Raw genomic sequence first — 14715 nt, 5'->3', positions numbered from 1 at the left:
TCTCAATTAGTCTGATGGCTTACAAATTTCAGTACAGTTGTGTCTGACTAAATATAATACTAATGTGTTTATAGGTGTTTGATCGTGGGCAGCTGCAGCTACATACACACTACTGTCATTTTTTTTTTTTAAGTGAGTTGCCCTTTAGCAGCTTGGTCAAATGGTTTAGGAGTTATTTTCCTATATTCACAGCCAATTCATATATATATATATATATATATATATATATATATATATATATATATATATATATATATATATATATATATTATTAAACTGTGGTCACAGTTCCAACAAAGCTTTGTCCTCACAGCCCTACAGTAACCACACGGTAGAATCATTTGATATCCACTACAAACCATCTCTACAATCAAAGGCATATTTCAAAAAGGTAAAACATTAAGTGTGTTTAAAACTCATAGTCCTTTTCAGCCATGTCAATCGCCCAGGCAAACTTCTCTCTCTGGGTTTTGTTGTAGATCTTCTCAATGGGAACATCCCATTTCTTGCACCTGGAGAGGAGGGAAGATGGACCAGTTAAGGGCAAAACAAATGACTGAGCTAATCCACCCACTGGCTGCAACACTGCTCACTATTCACTGCATAGGGAATTCCATAAAGAAGTGACAGTGAGTCAGTGGTCAACAGAAAGTCTGAAACTATTCGGCTCATGTGCATTGCATTAATGTTGTTGGAACTTGATTAGTGACCATTGCTTGTTTACTGCTTTTTATATTGAACTGGGAAAGGTTCCACTATGTATTACTATATGATTGTAATATCTTCTATAATACAACCTTAATTTACTCATATGATAGGGTCCTGGTAGAGACCTTTTAAACGGCAGATCTTTTGACTTGTCATCATAGCAGCAAAAGCACAGGTGAAACAAATTTAATTAACAATTGCTCAGTTCCATTAAGTGTAAATACCAGTGAGCAAGCATGCAAAATACCAGTAGCCTGAAACTAGCTTACCTAAATGGAATGCACTCATTATTATATGTTGTATGTATGTGATTTCACCTGTGCTTTTCCTGTTAGGACATGCCAAAATGTCTGCTGTAAAAAGGTCCATTGTGTATGGTGGCTCACTGTCACACTGACACGGCTTACTGGGACACTTTAACAGAACAGAGCCATCCTTAATGTTATTAGTAACACCTGTGCTTTTCATGCGATGACCATGTCAAAATGTATGCAGTGAAAAAGGCCTGTTGGAGAACTTGGCTCAACCATGTACATTTTATTTATAGGTGGGTATTCTGAACACTAAGTTGAGAAGCACTTGGCCCCGAGCTTTCTGACTGGACAGACCATCATTCATCAGTCTCTCGCCACTGTCCTGCAAACCATACCATTCGAGGGGGAGCAGGGACTACAAGTGACTTCTCTGTCTTAAAATGCAGCAACATCATAAATTTACTCCGGGGTTATGCACAAAGATGCACTTAAACTGAGAAATGTATTTAAAACCAAGGGATGCTGTGAGTCCTACGTGATAATTGTTCAAGTTTTAAGGCACACCTGTGTTCCCATTTTGGATTAAACTGTCATTCTGTTTTTTTAAGTCTGTAATAAGGTCACACTAGAACAATGATCAAAGCAGTTTACAATAAAATGTTAAGTTTTACACAAGCTGTGCTTGACTGTTAACTGCATTGTTAATAGAGGCTACTGTTCCACAATATAATGTGAAGCAGGAATAAAGGAGCTACTAAAAAAAGGTGGTGACAAACAACTCGGAATGGACTGCCAATGAGTAATACAAACATAAACATATAATTGTGTAAATGTAATATAATGTAATAAGTGATATTTTCTGAAAAAATAAATCATAATATTTTTGGTAGCTAGCTACCTCGTAATTTTTCTTGTTAATTTTGTGCACCACCCTATAAGGGGGGGCCTTACTATCGGGCGAAACATGGAGCATTCCTGTATCCATTGTGCTTGAGGAGGAGGCTCTCCATAAATAGCTGTGGGGCACGGGTTAGGGAGGGCTGACCACTGTTCCCCTTCTCTGTGGCCGGTCCCTTCATTCAGCCACAGTCAGCTCCTCATTGACTTCCCACATGGAGGAAGGAGTGATGTTTGGGGACGCTCCCTGGCTTTCAGAAACAAACACCATTGTTCCTCACACTCACACGCTTTTCTTCCTCTTATTTTCCTTCTGCAGCCGTTAGCTTTTTTGCTTGTGCTGCTCCTTTTCCTACAATGCAAGAGTATTTCCTGCCTTTCTGTCACCAAGGTAGATATGCACCCCGCGCACCCACCCATAGAAAGCTGGCCTATTAAACAGTAGGCGGCTTACTCATTTACTCATTGGTCACTGTTTTTCTTTTCTTTTTTACTGTAGTGACAGCTGTAGTCAAATAATTGTTAGTAGTTAATAAACAGAGGTAAACAGCTTCTGCTGTGCCACATAAATACCAGGCAACAGAGATGCGTGGATCCAGATAGTTGAGCTTGGAGGTGCCCAGAGCAATCTGCTTGTTCTCCTCTCTGTCTGTGGCCTGAACCTGGAGCTTCATCAGCTGCTCCTCTATTCTCTGGATGGCTTTACGCTTCAACTCCACAGCCCTGAGAGAGACACAAAGACAGACAGAGGGAAGAAGAAAGATAGATCAAGAAAAAGAGACATACAGAGAATAACAGAGATGTATACAGGCATGGACACAAAGACACAGAGAGAGGAAGAATTATAGAGATTGAGTGAAAAAACACATGTCCTAAACATCATAACCTTGACGTTTAGAAGTCTGTACAAAGACAACTTTGTGGCTTTACATTCCACCAGGTTTAATTAGGTAAGTAACGGATAAAACCATGACATGACGTCTCTCACAATGGTTAGCAGCGGTCCGGCTTTCTTACTTTTTGCTCTTGTCATCATGGGAAGCCTTGTGATCAGCCTTGGCGGCCTTTAGCTGCTTCCTGGCTGCTGACAGTTGATTCTGTTTCTCGTCGATCTGCAATCACAACAAACATGCGCCAAGTGAAGTAAATAATCTGCATCACGTAGAGAGGGAACATCCTTATTTTTCATAATGACAAAAGAATCCCAATTTTCTTCAAGATACCAAGACATCATAGCTTGTGGAGGGACAAAAACAAACAAACAAGAAAAGCTGGAACACAGGCTTACCTTGGTCTGAAGGTTTTGCATGGACTTCTCAAATGTTTTGGGTGGAGCTCTCTGATGGTTACAGAGGATGGCCACCGCCCGGTTGGCACGGTTGTATGACAGGATTTTAGCTGGGAGGCTGTCATCAGCTAGAGCACCAACAATTACACAAGGTAGGAGAAGTAGTTTCAAATTATTGAAATTGTGAAATCACTGACCCAAATTTTGTAGTGATTATGTATTTAAAGGCACAATAAGTCTTAGTCATGTACAGTAAATTAAGTTAATTAATGTTTACACAAAATCTGTCAAAATATACTTATAACCTGACTGAGAAGGCTTCTAAAGTTAGTACGTGTACACTGTTTTTCTGTAGGGTTCACAGCCCCATCTCCTTTATCTCTACTTCTACAATCCCAAATGTAAATTAATTTTGGCTGCTATATACACTGTGTTCCAAATTATTATGCAAATGATATTTTACACTGATTTTCGTAAATAGTCGATGACAGTCAGTATAATTTTCAAGTCACCAACCGTTAGGGTATAAGTCGAATTTCATTGGACAAACCACCCAATGAAAACAGTATTGTTTTCAAAAATAAAAAACTCAAAATGCACTGTGTATGCACAACAGAGTTTCAAAACATTGTATAGGTTGTAAAGAACTGAAAATGGTCATTTGCTGAATTTGCAGCATTAGGAGGTCATATTTACTGAAATCAAAAGCTATTTCAATCAAACACATCTTAACAGGGCAAGTTACATGAAGAGATTTGTGACTGATTCAGAGCACACACAGGTTTGTGCAGATAAAGGCATAATGAGGAAGGTTTCTGCTACACAAATTCATCGGATTAAGAGAGCAGCTGCTAAAATGCCATTACAAAGCAGCAAACAGGTATTTGAAGCTGCTGGTCCCGCGAACCTCAAGGTGTAGGATCCTCCAGAGGCTTGTAGTTGTTCATAAACCTACTATTCTGCCACCCCTATCCAATGATCACAAGCAGACATGGTTGCAGTGGGCCCAGAAATACATGAAGACTAATTTTCACACAGTCTTGTTTACTGATGAGTGCCGTGCAACCCTGGATGGTCCAGATGGATGGAGTAGTGGATGGTTGGTGTCCCAATAAGGCTGCGAGGTCAGCAAGGAGGTGGCGGAGTCATGTTTTGGGCTGGAATCACGGGGAGAGAGCTGGTAGGCCCCTTTAGGGTCCCTGAAGGTGTGAAAATGACCTCGGCAAAGCATGTAGAGTTTCTGACAGACCACTTTCTTCCATGGTACAAAAAGAAGAACTGTGCCTTCCGTAGCAAAATCATCTTACCATATCATGCTGCAAAGAATACCTCTGTGTCATAGGCTGCTATGGGCATAAAAGGAGAGAAACTCATGGTGTGGCCCACATCCTCCCCTGACCTCAACCCTATTGAGAACCTTTGGAGCATCCTCAAGCAAAAGATCTATGAGGGTGGGAGGCAGTTTGCATCAAAACAGTAGCTCTGGGAGGCTATTCTGACATCCTGCAAAGAAATTCAAGCAGAAACTCTCCATAAACAAGTTTAATGGATGCAAGAATTGTGAAGGTGATATCAAAGAAGGGGTCATATGTTAACATGTAACTTGCCCTGTTAAGATGTGTTTGATTGAAATAGCTTTTGATTTCAGTAAATATGACCTCCTAATGCTGCAAATTCAGCAAATGACCATTTTCAGTTCTTTACAACCTATACAATGTTTTGAAACTCTGTTGTGCTTAATAATTTGGAACAGTGCATTTGGAGTTTTTTATTTTTGAAAACAATACTGTTTTCATTGGATTGTTTGTTCAATGAAATTCGACTTATACCCTAACGGTTGGTGACTTGAAAATTATACTGACTGTCATTTGCATCGACTATTTAGGAAAATCAGTGTAAAATATCATTTGCATAATAATTTGGAACACAGTGTATTTGTTTCCCCAATATCAAAATGTCTGTCTTAACCTGTCGATATATATTTCAGCGTACTGAGACTTATAATGGTGTTTTTCATAGCTCAACACTACAAGATTATAGCTACAGTAAACAAAGCGAGCACTCACGTTCTTTATGTATTTCATTTGTGTAGATGATGGGGTGTTTTTCTTTTTTTACATGGAGATTCTGATTTATTATTTTTTCCTGTCAGGTATGTTTTATTGTACCTGAATTTATATTCCATGTTGAACATTCTATTACAAAGCCTTTTGTTGTACTATTCCCCTGTGGGAGAAGATCTAGAGCGGGCAGTTTTATTTACATGGAGGTTTTTCTTTATTATCTGTCCTCCAAAGAGATCCTATTCACATACACCGCATTATTGAAGGGAATCATTTTTGCAAAAAAACTGTTCTCTATCAATTTTACACTTTAGAAATCCTTAATTAATTAAAATAATGGATGGATTTAATTATTCTTTGGGTGTTTAATTTGATGTATGCTGATAAACAATATGATTATTACCTAGATTACATCATGTGGAATCATTTGTTGAGAACCAATGTGTACTGGTCCATAAAGCTTTTTCCTATTATAATTTTCCAGACATTTTTGTGCAATTCATTGCACATTTAAAGATCAATCTTTCAGATTTCCATAGACATTTAAGGAAAAAAACACTGAAACAGTGTGACTGGCTGAAGCTGCTGTCACTCACGGCAGGCAAGTTCTTTGAGCTGCTGTTGCAGGGTGATGGAGGCATTGTAGGTACGAAAGACCTTGGCTGTCAGGCCATCCATCAGCTCCTGTAAGTGCTTATTCAGAATAGAAGTCTGCAGGGGACACCGAGAAAGAATAGAGGGAAAGAGGGTCAGATGGGAGAGGCAGAGGAAATAGAGTGAAACAAGCGTTACAACTAAAAAAAATTCATATAGACTGAAGCCCCGGAGGCATATATTCATGTGTGTTTCTTACATTCAGTCTGTCAAAGAGGTCATCTTCAGGCTGCTTGTTCTCTAGGAACAGCTGGAGGTTTTTAAAGACCTGATAGGAAATCAGCAAAGAGTGTTTTAGCATGAAATCACTTACATTTATGACTTCAGACTAACGGTGTTCAGGGATGCACAACCATTTTCTGCCAGATGGGGGTGCTATATTATGTCTGTGTTATATATGGTTAATTGTCTTTTGTATGTATTTCTATGTGGAAGTGGGGACGCAGAGAGGAAGTGTGGCCAAATAGAAGGTGCCCAGGCGTATTGAAGAATTTGTGACTGACAACAGAACATGTGTAGTGTATGTCTGCGTGCACGTGTGTGTGCTTATGTGTCTGCTCCGGTAAAAGCAGGAAACAGACCACTGTCTGAGGCAGTGCTGACTGAAAGATTTCAGTGCCTGATCACCTGTCTGTGCAAACATCCTCCTGAGTGTACCAACTTCTTACCTCATTAACACTAAATTCACATATTTGTCAAATAAACACCCGACACCACCCTCATTAAACCACATAAAATCTGTTCTGTCTTCTCTTCTCTCCCTCCATTCCCACATTCCTCTACTCATTGTCCCTTCCCATACTCTTACCCTCTTCTCCACAGGGATCTTGTTGTAGTAGCGGATAGAGTCTTTTCCCAAGAAGTCAAACTCCACCACATACTCCTGGTCGTCCATCTTGGGGTACAGTTTGATGTGCTCCACCCGCAGCGAACAGCAGCCAACTGTGTCCGCTGTCTCACCTTCCTCCTTTTCGTTGCCTGCCCTCAGTGCAAGCTACAAGTGGGAAACATGATCACACATCATTATTATTACCAAGACTTAAAGGGGAATTATTCTCATTTTCAGGTTCATACTTGTATTTGGTATTTCTCCTAGAATATGTTTACATGCTGTAATTAAAAAAAAAAAAAAAAAAGCAAAGAAAAATCTGAGAAATCTGAATATACCTGTATTCATGAAGGGAGCCCTTGTGGTTAATGGAAATGATAAAATGGGGTCTGTAGTAAAATTAAAACTGTACATTTCAGCGTTTCATTGCAAAGGTGCAATGTAACACTGAGGGGAACCTTACTCTTATGGTAAATTTCATTCTCCATCCAGTGCTTTTTTCATATGCATCACTAGTTCAAATCAAAGATATGATGTTTGCAAGACATTATTTTTTTGTATTTTATCATTGCAGTTTTACTGTAGTTCTCCTTACCTTGTCTATGAAATACAGTGCCACAGCTCTCTGCCTGATCCTCATCTCTTTTGACTTCCAGTCGTCTCTATACTGGGTACGAATGCGATCTACACACTTCTTCAACCGCCGAGCAGTCTCATACTTCTGCCAGTCCTTCTCCCCCTGCCATACACACAAATTGCTTATTCAATAGGAAAACAGATGGATCATTTTTTTCATCAAGGAATAACTGGTGAAATATTTACATTTAGGATTAAGTCAGGCTTTTAGGGTTGAAGCTAAAAGGTGTGAGAGCACAGGTACCTTGATCCTGGAGCTAGGATTCAACATGATGTACTTGATGGAGCCCTGAATGTTCTCTGTCCAAGATGCCAGCCAGGTTACCTTGTTGTCATGGCGAACTTCCTTCCATTTTGTTCCTGGGGGAGGTTTAGGGTGCTTCGAGTCCCTACATAAAAGAGGCAGGTTTACCATGAATAGGTGTGAAATGTGTTGACAGCTAGGTTTAAGGTTCTTTATTAATCATGTGCACAACAATACAGAAGTAGTCGTTGGCAATGAAAATCTTAGGCCTTGGGCGCCCGGATAGCTCAGTTGGTAAAGCGGGTGCCCATATATAGAGGTTTAATCCTCGACGCAGCGGGCCTGGGTTTGACTCCGACCTGCGGCCCTTTGCTGCATGTCATTCCACCCTCTCTCTCCCTTTTCATGTCTTCAGCTGTCCTGTCAAAATAAAGGCTGAAAATGCACCAAAAAATAATCTTAAAAGAAAATCTTAGGCCTCAGCTTGTCCCCAATGTATGTTTAGCTGGGAGCAGTGTCCACTGACACGGTGTTTCTACCTGTGTGTTGATTAAGGTACACTAAACGGCCCTTATTACCTGAAATGAATGTACTTCCATAAAGTATTTGGGATTTATTTTCATCTTAAGGGGCCAGTCTAGGACTAACATTATATTGTAAACACTACCGCTATGAAATAATAGTGTACAGAGAAATGTCACTGTAAAACAAACCCCATTATGACCAGTATGTGGGGGTCGACATGTCCTCCTTGGGTCCTGTTATTGTTTGCACACACGCAACATACTCTGACAGGAAGACTACCTTCGAGACATCGCCGGCATATCCACATGTAGCATACTGTACATACCACATGTAGCAAATACATTGTCTTCTACTTTATTTTCTATATGCTACCTTTCGTTGAATTATTTTAGGGAACCCAACATGTCAAGCCCCTTCAAGGTTTTCTGGGTTTCCTTTGCATGTCTTACTGTTTTTTGCTTTTGTTTTTGTTTTTAACATGCTACTTTTCTATTTTAACGTGCTAAATAAATCAAATCAATGGTACAAATTAGCCTTTCTACACACACTCACACACTGCCCTTGAGGCACGGAGTGACAGACATAAAAATAAAATTATTCCTACTGTCTCTATAAATAAATCGAGCAATCACAACATAGCAGTTAGAGGATGGAAGGGAAGATGAAGGGAAAGAAGGTTCAACAGGGATAGAGGGGTTAAAAGCAGGACAAAGAATGTGAGGTATATTTCTGTGGCTCTGTCAAATCAGAGGTTACAAATTCAGAACTAAACAGGGCTGAATTAGCAGAACTTTTATGCATTTCTTTCACATCTACTGCAGTTAGATTCACTGTGTTCACTCGGAAGGAATCACTTCACATGGGTAGGCACTTTTAATGACATTTTGAACATGTTAAGAGGCTAAAAGCAAGTTTAAAACTTGCCCTGTTTAAGCCTGTTGGGTGCTAATGCTAGCAGGAGGATAACACGGTGTAGGCAGCACCGATTGGTTTTGTTTTTCTCGCTGACAGCACTCCAAATTTACAAACAACAGAGCTACGTGTTGAAATAGACCGGAATTTTCCTTTAAGTTCATGTAACCTCACCTACAATGGTTTGACAGGGCCACCTTGTGGTAACAACTCAGAACTAGACATACTATTACCATCAGAGTTTTGTGTTCTTCATATGCATCCAAAAACTAAACTAAAATGGAAAGATCCATGGCAGTGAGGGTGGTCATAACATTGGTGGTGAGATTACCTACTTGCTACAGTTAATAATGATGTCTTCAGGTCTAATGCGTCGTTTCAGCATGCCCATCTTCGGATGATCGCCTCGTCCTCGGAACAGGCCTGGTGGCTCAATGCGGAAGTTTCCGATCCTTTCCTTGTGGTTGTCCATTAAGCAGAAACCGTACTCCTGGAGGAGTCTCTCATTCTCCTCTTTGATTTTCTACAAAGTGTATAAAAACATGAAAATACAATGAGAGCTGTCATGATGTTTTTTAGGGTTGGGAGAGTCTGCATGAATGCAAGCCTACCTGTTTCTCCTCTTTTGACATCTGTTTCCTAGCTTCTGATTGGGCCTTGAAGTATTCATTCATCTCACTGAAGTTGCACTTGTTCAGGTCGGTGATCTTTGACTTCTCCTCGGATGTCATTTCCTGAAATTAAAGAGAAGACATCTGAAGCATGCACAAACTTAAATACTTACAGAGTATACACCCTCTGTAGATTCTGGCTCGAGATACTTGAATATGTCTTATCTCCTCACCTTCCTCCAGTCCTTAAAGAAGTTCTTCCTGAAGATGTCCTTAGTGGTGTACTCATGATCCAACATCTTAGCAAAAAATGTAGCCACCTCCTCAGCAGGAGCACTGAGTTTCATAGGCTTACCTACAAAGACAGAAACATCAGATCGTAGTCTTGACCAAAAATATGTTATAATTATTAATAATATTTTTTTTTTCCACAGACAGTCTCACCATCATAGTAAAATTTGACTTTGTCAGGCATAGGTTCATACGGGGGGGCAAACACTGGACCCTTATGCTCAAGGAAGCGCCATTTGGATCCATCTGTAGACCTTTCCTCCTCCCACCTAATCACCACAAACAACAAAAATACAACCCATGAGAAAGGACAAATACGGCATATACAGTAGCTGTTTATATCCTTGTCTGTTGTGTAATTTCCTGAGGAAAAGAACAATTTGTCCCTGACGTTATCTTACCATTTCCACTTCTCCTCTTCTTCTTTCTTGGCTTTCTTTCCTTCTGTTCCCTTCTTGTCTTTTGTCTTCTTTTTGGGCTTGATGTCCTAAAACAAGTGAAGAGAACAGATTCATTCGAGAGAACACAATCAGCAGACAGACATGAAAATGTACTCACCAAAATAATGATTAAATAAAAACGTAATGAACCTCATCATCCTCATCATCTTCATCATACTCATGTTTCCTCTTCTTGGCCTTTTTGTCATGCTCTGTCTTGACTTTTTTGGGCTTGTATACAAATCTGTAAACAAATGTATTGATAATAACTTATTAATAATGGTATCTCAGATTACAGAACAGACAGTGACAGACCATGAAGCGTTAGGGCCATGGCCTTTTTTACAAAGCATAAAGTAAAGATCTGGTTCAATTTGTATGATACCCACTCTTCATCATCATATTCCCGTTTGGAGGTCTTGTTGTTTTGTGGAGAAGGGTAGAAGCCATTGTCTTCTTCAGGCTCGCTCTTAATGGCAGAAGGGCTTGTATCTCTAAGTCACATATTAAAGACATTTAACTACATATTAGTTTAGCAATCTCCTATTAATCATAACCAAGCAATGGTTAAGCTTGAAGTTAATGTTTTTACAGAGTAACTTATGGCCAGAACTGCTTTATAAATACTTTCATTTCACATCAGACACAACAGAGCAATGCTGTTTACCTTACATATCCATTTTCTTTCTCTTTTTTAGGCTTGTCTACATGGGATGATCTTATCTGTGAGAAACAGGGGGGAAATATATTAGCATATCGCTCTCTGTCTTTTCATAAGTAAAATGTACTTTAACCGCTGAAGTTCATGTCACTAAATAATAATGGTCCTGATGACAAAACACGTCATAATATTTAGACTAAACACACCTTCTCTTCTCTCCTCTTCTCTTTGTCCTTGTCTTTCTCTTTGTGTTTTTCCCTGTGCTTGTCTGAGCTGCCATCGCTGTGCTTCAGCTTCTCTTTGTCCCTGTGTTTCTTCTCAGAGTTGTCCTTATGTTCGCTGGAACACAGAAGCCACAGAGGTCAGAGATCAAGTGCAAGAGTTCAGACGTGGTCCAGATGCGCAGACACAAAAGATTTCATCGACAAAGCACCAGCCACCAGCAAATAAAAACAATTACAGTGTCATGGACAACTGCCAATAAGAATGGCCAAAGTTGTGACTGAACCAGACAAAAATGAAAACATAACCACTGTCCCACAAGGGTTCAAATTACAAATGCTCTGCAGATGTCATTCATAAAAGTGGATTTCAAGGAGTCCCTGTGATGTATGTTTGCTGATTTAACATTGCAGCATTCTATTAGTTTCATTTAAATCAGCTGTACCCTAGGTGATTCTTCTATGTTCTTGTTGAAATACTTGGATTTTTTGTTTCATACTGCCAGAATCTGTATCCAAATGCATGGACTTTGTCATGATCCCCCTCAATAAAGATTCAGATATGACAGGTAAAACTACCACTTCATGGGCGCCTGCTCTACCAGGTGAGCTACCCAGGCTCCATATACCATATATAGAAGTTTACTCCTTGACGCAGCGCCCGTTTATCGGTGTTTTAAGCCCCCAACGTCTCCTTCCAGGCAGCGCTGCCTGGAAGGCACTAGGATTAGGCAATGGCAATGGTTCCGGTTATGGTTAGGGTTAGGTGCCTTGAAGTCAACGGTTGCAGCGCTGCCTGGAAGGAGACGTTGGTGGCTTAAAACACTATCGAGCGCTGTGGCCGCAGGTTCGACTCCGCCCTGCGGCCCTTGTCATTCCCCCATGTCATTCCCCCTCTCTCTCCCCTTTCATGTCTTCAGCTGCCCTAAATAACTAAATGCCTAAAATGCCCAAAAATATCTAAAAAAAACTAAACTTAAAAAAACACTTCATAACAGAATTTATAGGAGGATATGAGTAATGGTAACACTGAAAGATTATCATTTCAGGAACTGTAGACAGCAGCATTGGTCAGTTAATATGCAAAAACATCTACTTGAGTCCCGTCAACAAAAAAATAATAGGAAGCTATCCTACCTGTTGCTGTGCTTGAATTTCTCTCTCTCTTTGTCTTTCTTGTGGTCTTTGTGTCTGTATTCCTTGTCTTTGTGCTTGTCTTTATGTTTGTGGGTGTCTAGGATACAAAGGAGATATCAACTTGTTTAGCAGCACACAAAAGAATCATAATAAAAACATATTTGCCCAATGTGTATATATGAGAATTGATTTAGATGCCCCATGTGTTTATTTGAGCTTGGAAGTGTATTAACACTAGCAGACAACATCCTCCATATGTCTTCTATATCCCACTACCCTACTCTTGAAAGTTACACTCCAATTAGCCCTCAGTGCCCTGCATTACTCCCAACACAAATTTGTTGTAGCTGACCCACAATCCCGCTGAGGTTCAACCTTCATCTCCATCCTCCAGGACACACCTGTATGGTGATGTTAGAGGTATTTCCCTTACAAAATTAAAAGGGACTTGATAATGATAGTAACCTTGTTATACTAGTTTTTGCCACAAGATCACTGTAATATTCCGTCAATATTCTCAAAACATTTGTCGCCTATATTATACATAATAGCTTTTTTCCGATGGCTTTCATCCAACTTTTGATGTAGGCTTAGCTCTTTAAATAGAAAATATGGGATTGTACTTGAGATGAAAAGGAATTGTCATACTCTCATTCGCTCTCAGTGCACCTAGTCAAATGATTAGGCTGTAACAAGTACCTTATGAGTCTACATATTAACATGTATCCTGCTGAGTAAAATCCATCCCGAGGTAAACCTGGTTTGGCTTGATCATCACCTCGTGGCGCCCTGTTGTTATGGCAGTTTAATAACGGGTATTATCCATGATATTATCTGCTATATATAAAACAGTAACACACATCCCCAATTATAAACTACATCAATTCCCATAGACTGCTTTGCTTTTCATAACATCAGGCAGCAAATTAAGCCTCCAAGAAAAAGTGCTCTCAACTTTGCTTGGGTAACTAATACTCTTGTGTGGAGGCTTTAATTTGTGCAAAAATGACTGCTCAAGGCTATGCTTTTAATAATGAAGTGCAACTTTATTTTCTGTGTCTTGAAGTTTTAAACTTATGTGTGCGCATTTACTGTTGGCAATGCAGATATAATGTCTCTAGCACAGAGATGGAGGCAGAGGGCAGCTGGTGGTGAGATACGGCCAGGGAGAGGCGATAAGCTCCCAGCTCTCGCCTCCATATCACGGCAGACAGTTGGCCCTATGATCGGCGCCCTGGCTGTTACATACAGAAAAAGAAAATGGCGCAGAGACTAAGTCCTCAGCCCCAATTCTGCCACTTTCAGCTTCATAATTCGTTGCAATTGCACGTACATATAATCAAATCAAAGCATGCAAAATAAACACGATGCCAGGCCCTTTCGGAATACCCAAGCAGATTAAAAAACCGAGAGTCGCAAGTGTGCATTTCGGACCCTCTTTTTGAACAATAGCCGCAAGAGAGTGGAGGAGAAGGGACTTAGTCTCTGGGACGCCATTTCTGTCCTTTAAAAACTAACAGTAGACTGGGCACGATTCCGACTAGAAATAAGAGTCAATATGAATAACAATCCTCATCAGAGGACCTACCGCATCCTTTAGATCCATAATTGACCTGGAAATGGTGAAAAAATATGATTTTAATATTTCAATTTAGAAAATGCCGGTTGATCGGTTATTCAAGTTTCATACCACCCTGGAAATGCATGCAATTTGCTACAATATAATGCAAATAATCCACATAATTTCAAAGTTTTCACTAAAATGACAAAGAGAACAGCGTAACTTATTACGTTAGCTAACGTTTCTTAACCATTATTTCATATCATGACGATTAATACTTCTGTTATTACCAAGCTATAAACACAAACTGACCAAAAACCACAAATTATTGACCAAGCGGTACCTGAGAGTTTCCATGTCCATGCTCTCCGCTCATGGCAAGTTATTTCTGTTTATAAAGCAGGTGAAGTTATCACAGTAGACAGCTGTTCAGGATGCGAGGCTCAGGGAACCCTAACTGACAGACTGGAACTGGAATGGAGTCCCAACATTTACTGACTGCGCATGCTCACACCGACCTGAACGCCGAGAAAATACTCTGCGTGGTCTGTACCTGAACCAGTATGAAAATGTCAAGTCGGTTACGTCAATGTTGATACTTCATCCTTTCAAATTACACTCATTATTTTTATTACATTCATACAGGATACATATCCTCGGGCATCATGTTCTGTCAGGACCTTAACTTCTCTTCACGTAAATGCAGTCCTGACTGTTTACATCACACTCCGCCTCCTACTAGCGCTTTTCAATAATACAGTACTTTAATGCAGTTCTGGTAGG

At 40.0% G+C, this 14715-nt stretch overlaps 1 protein-coding gene across 2 annotated transcripts; it reads right to left on the bottom strand.

The window, feature by feature from the left end:
* Positions 1-282: 282 nt before the first annotated feature.
* Positions 283-14679, bottom strand: top1b (DNA topoisomerase Ib). 2 transcript variants are annotated; one of them, XM_078255158.1, is made up of 21 exons: positions 14276-14679; positions 13960-13984; positions 12372-12468; positions 11220-11352; positions 11020-11075; positions 10742-10846; positions 10503-10596; positions 10314-10399; positions 10066-10181; positions 9855-9976; positions 9622-9744; positions 9346-9533; positions 7574-7718; positions 7289-7432; positions 6673-6858; positions 6064-6132; positions 5807-5921; positions 3148-3275; positions 2877-2971; positions 2433-2582; positions 283-512 (listed from the first exon to the last, which is right to left on the bottom strand). In XM_078255158.1, exons 1-21 carry the CDS (start codon positions 14306-14308, stop codon positions 410-412), a joined length of 2313 nt encoding a protein of 770 aa, XP_078111284.1. In that variant the 5' UTR covers positions 14309-14679; the 3' UTR covers positions 283-409. The 2 variants fall into 2 exon arrangements, with proteins under 2 accessions (XP_078111284.1, XP_078111285.1); XM_078255159.1 differs by lacking the exons at positions 12372-12468; positions 13960-13984.
* Positions 14680-14715: the final 36 nt, after the last annotated feature.

This window comes from Sander vitreus, chromosome 7 (genome assembly GCF_031162955.1).
Source record: "Sander vitreus isolate 19-12246 chromosome 7, sanVit1, whole genome shotgun sequence".
Taxonomy (NCBI): domain Eukaryota; kingdom Metazoa; phylum Chordata; class Actinopteri; order Perciformes; family Percidae; genus Sander; species Sander vitreus.
The sequence above is the reverse complement of the archived record's forward strand: the minus strand, read 5'-3'. Positions and strand labels throughout refer to the sequence as shown.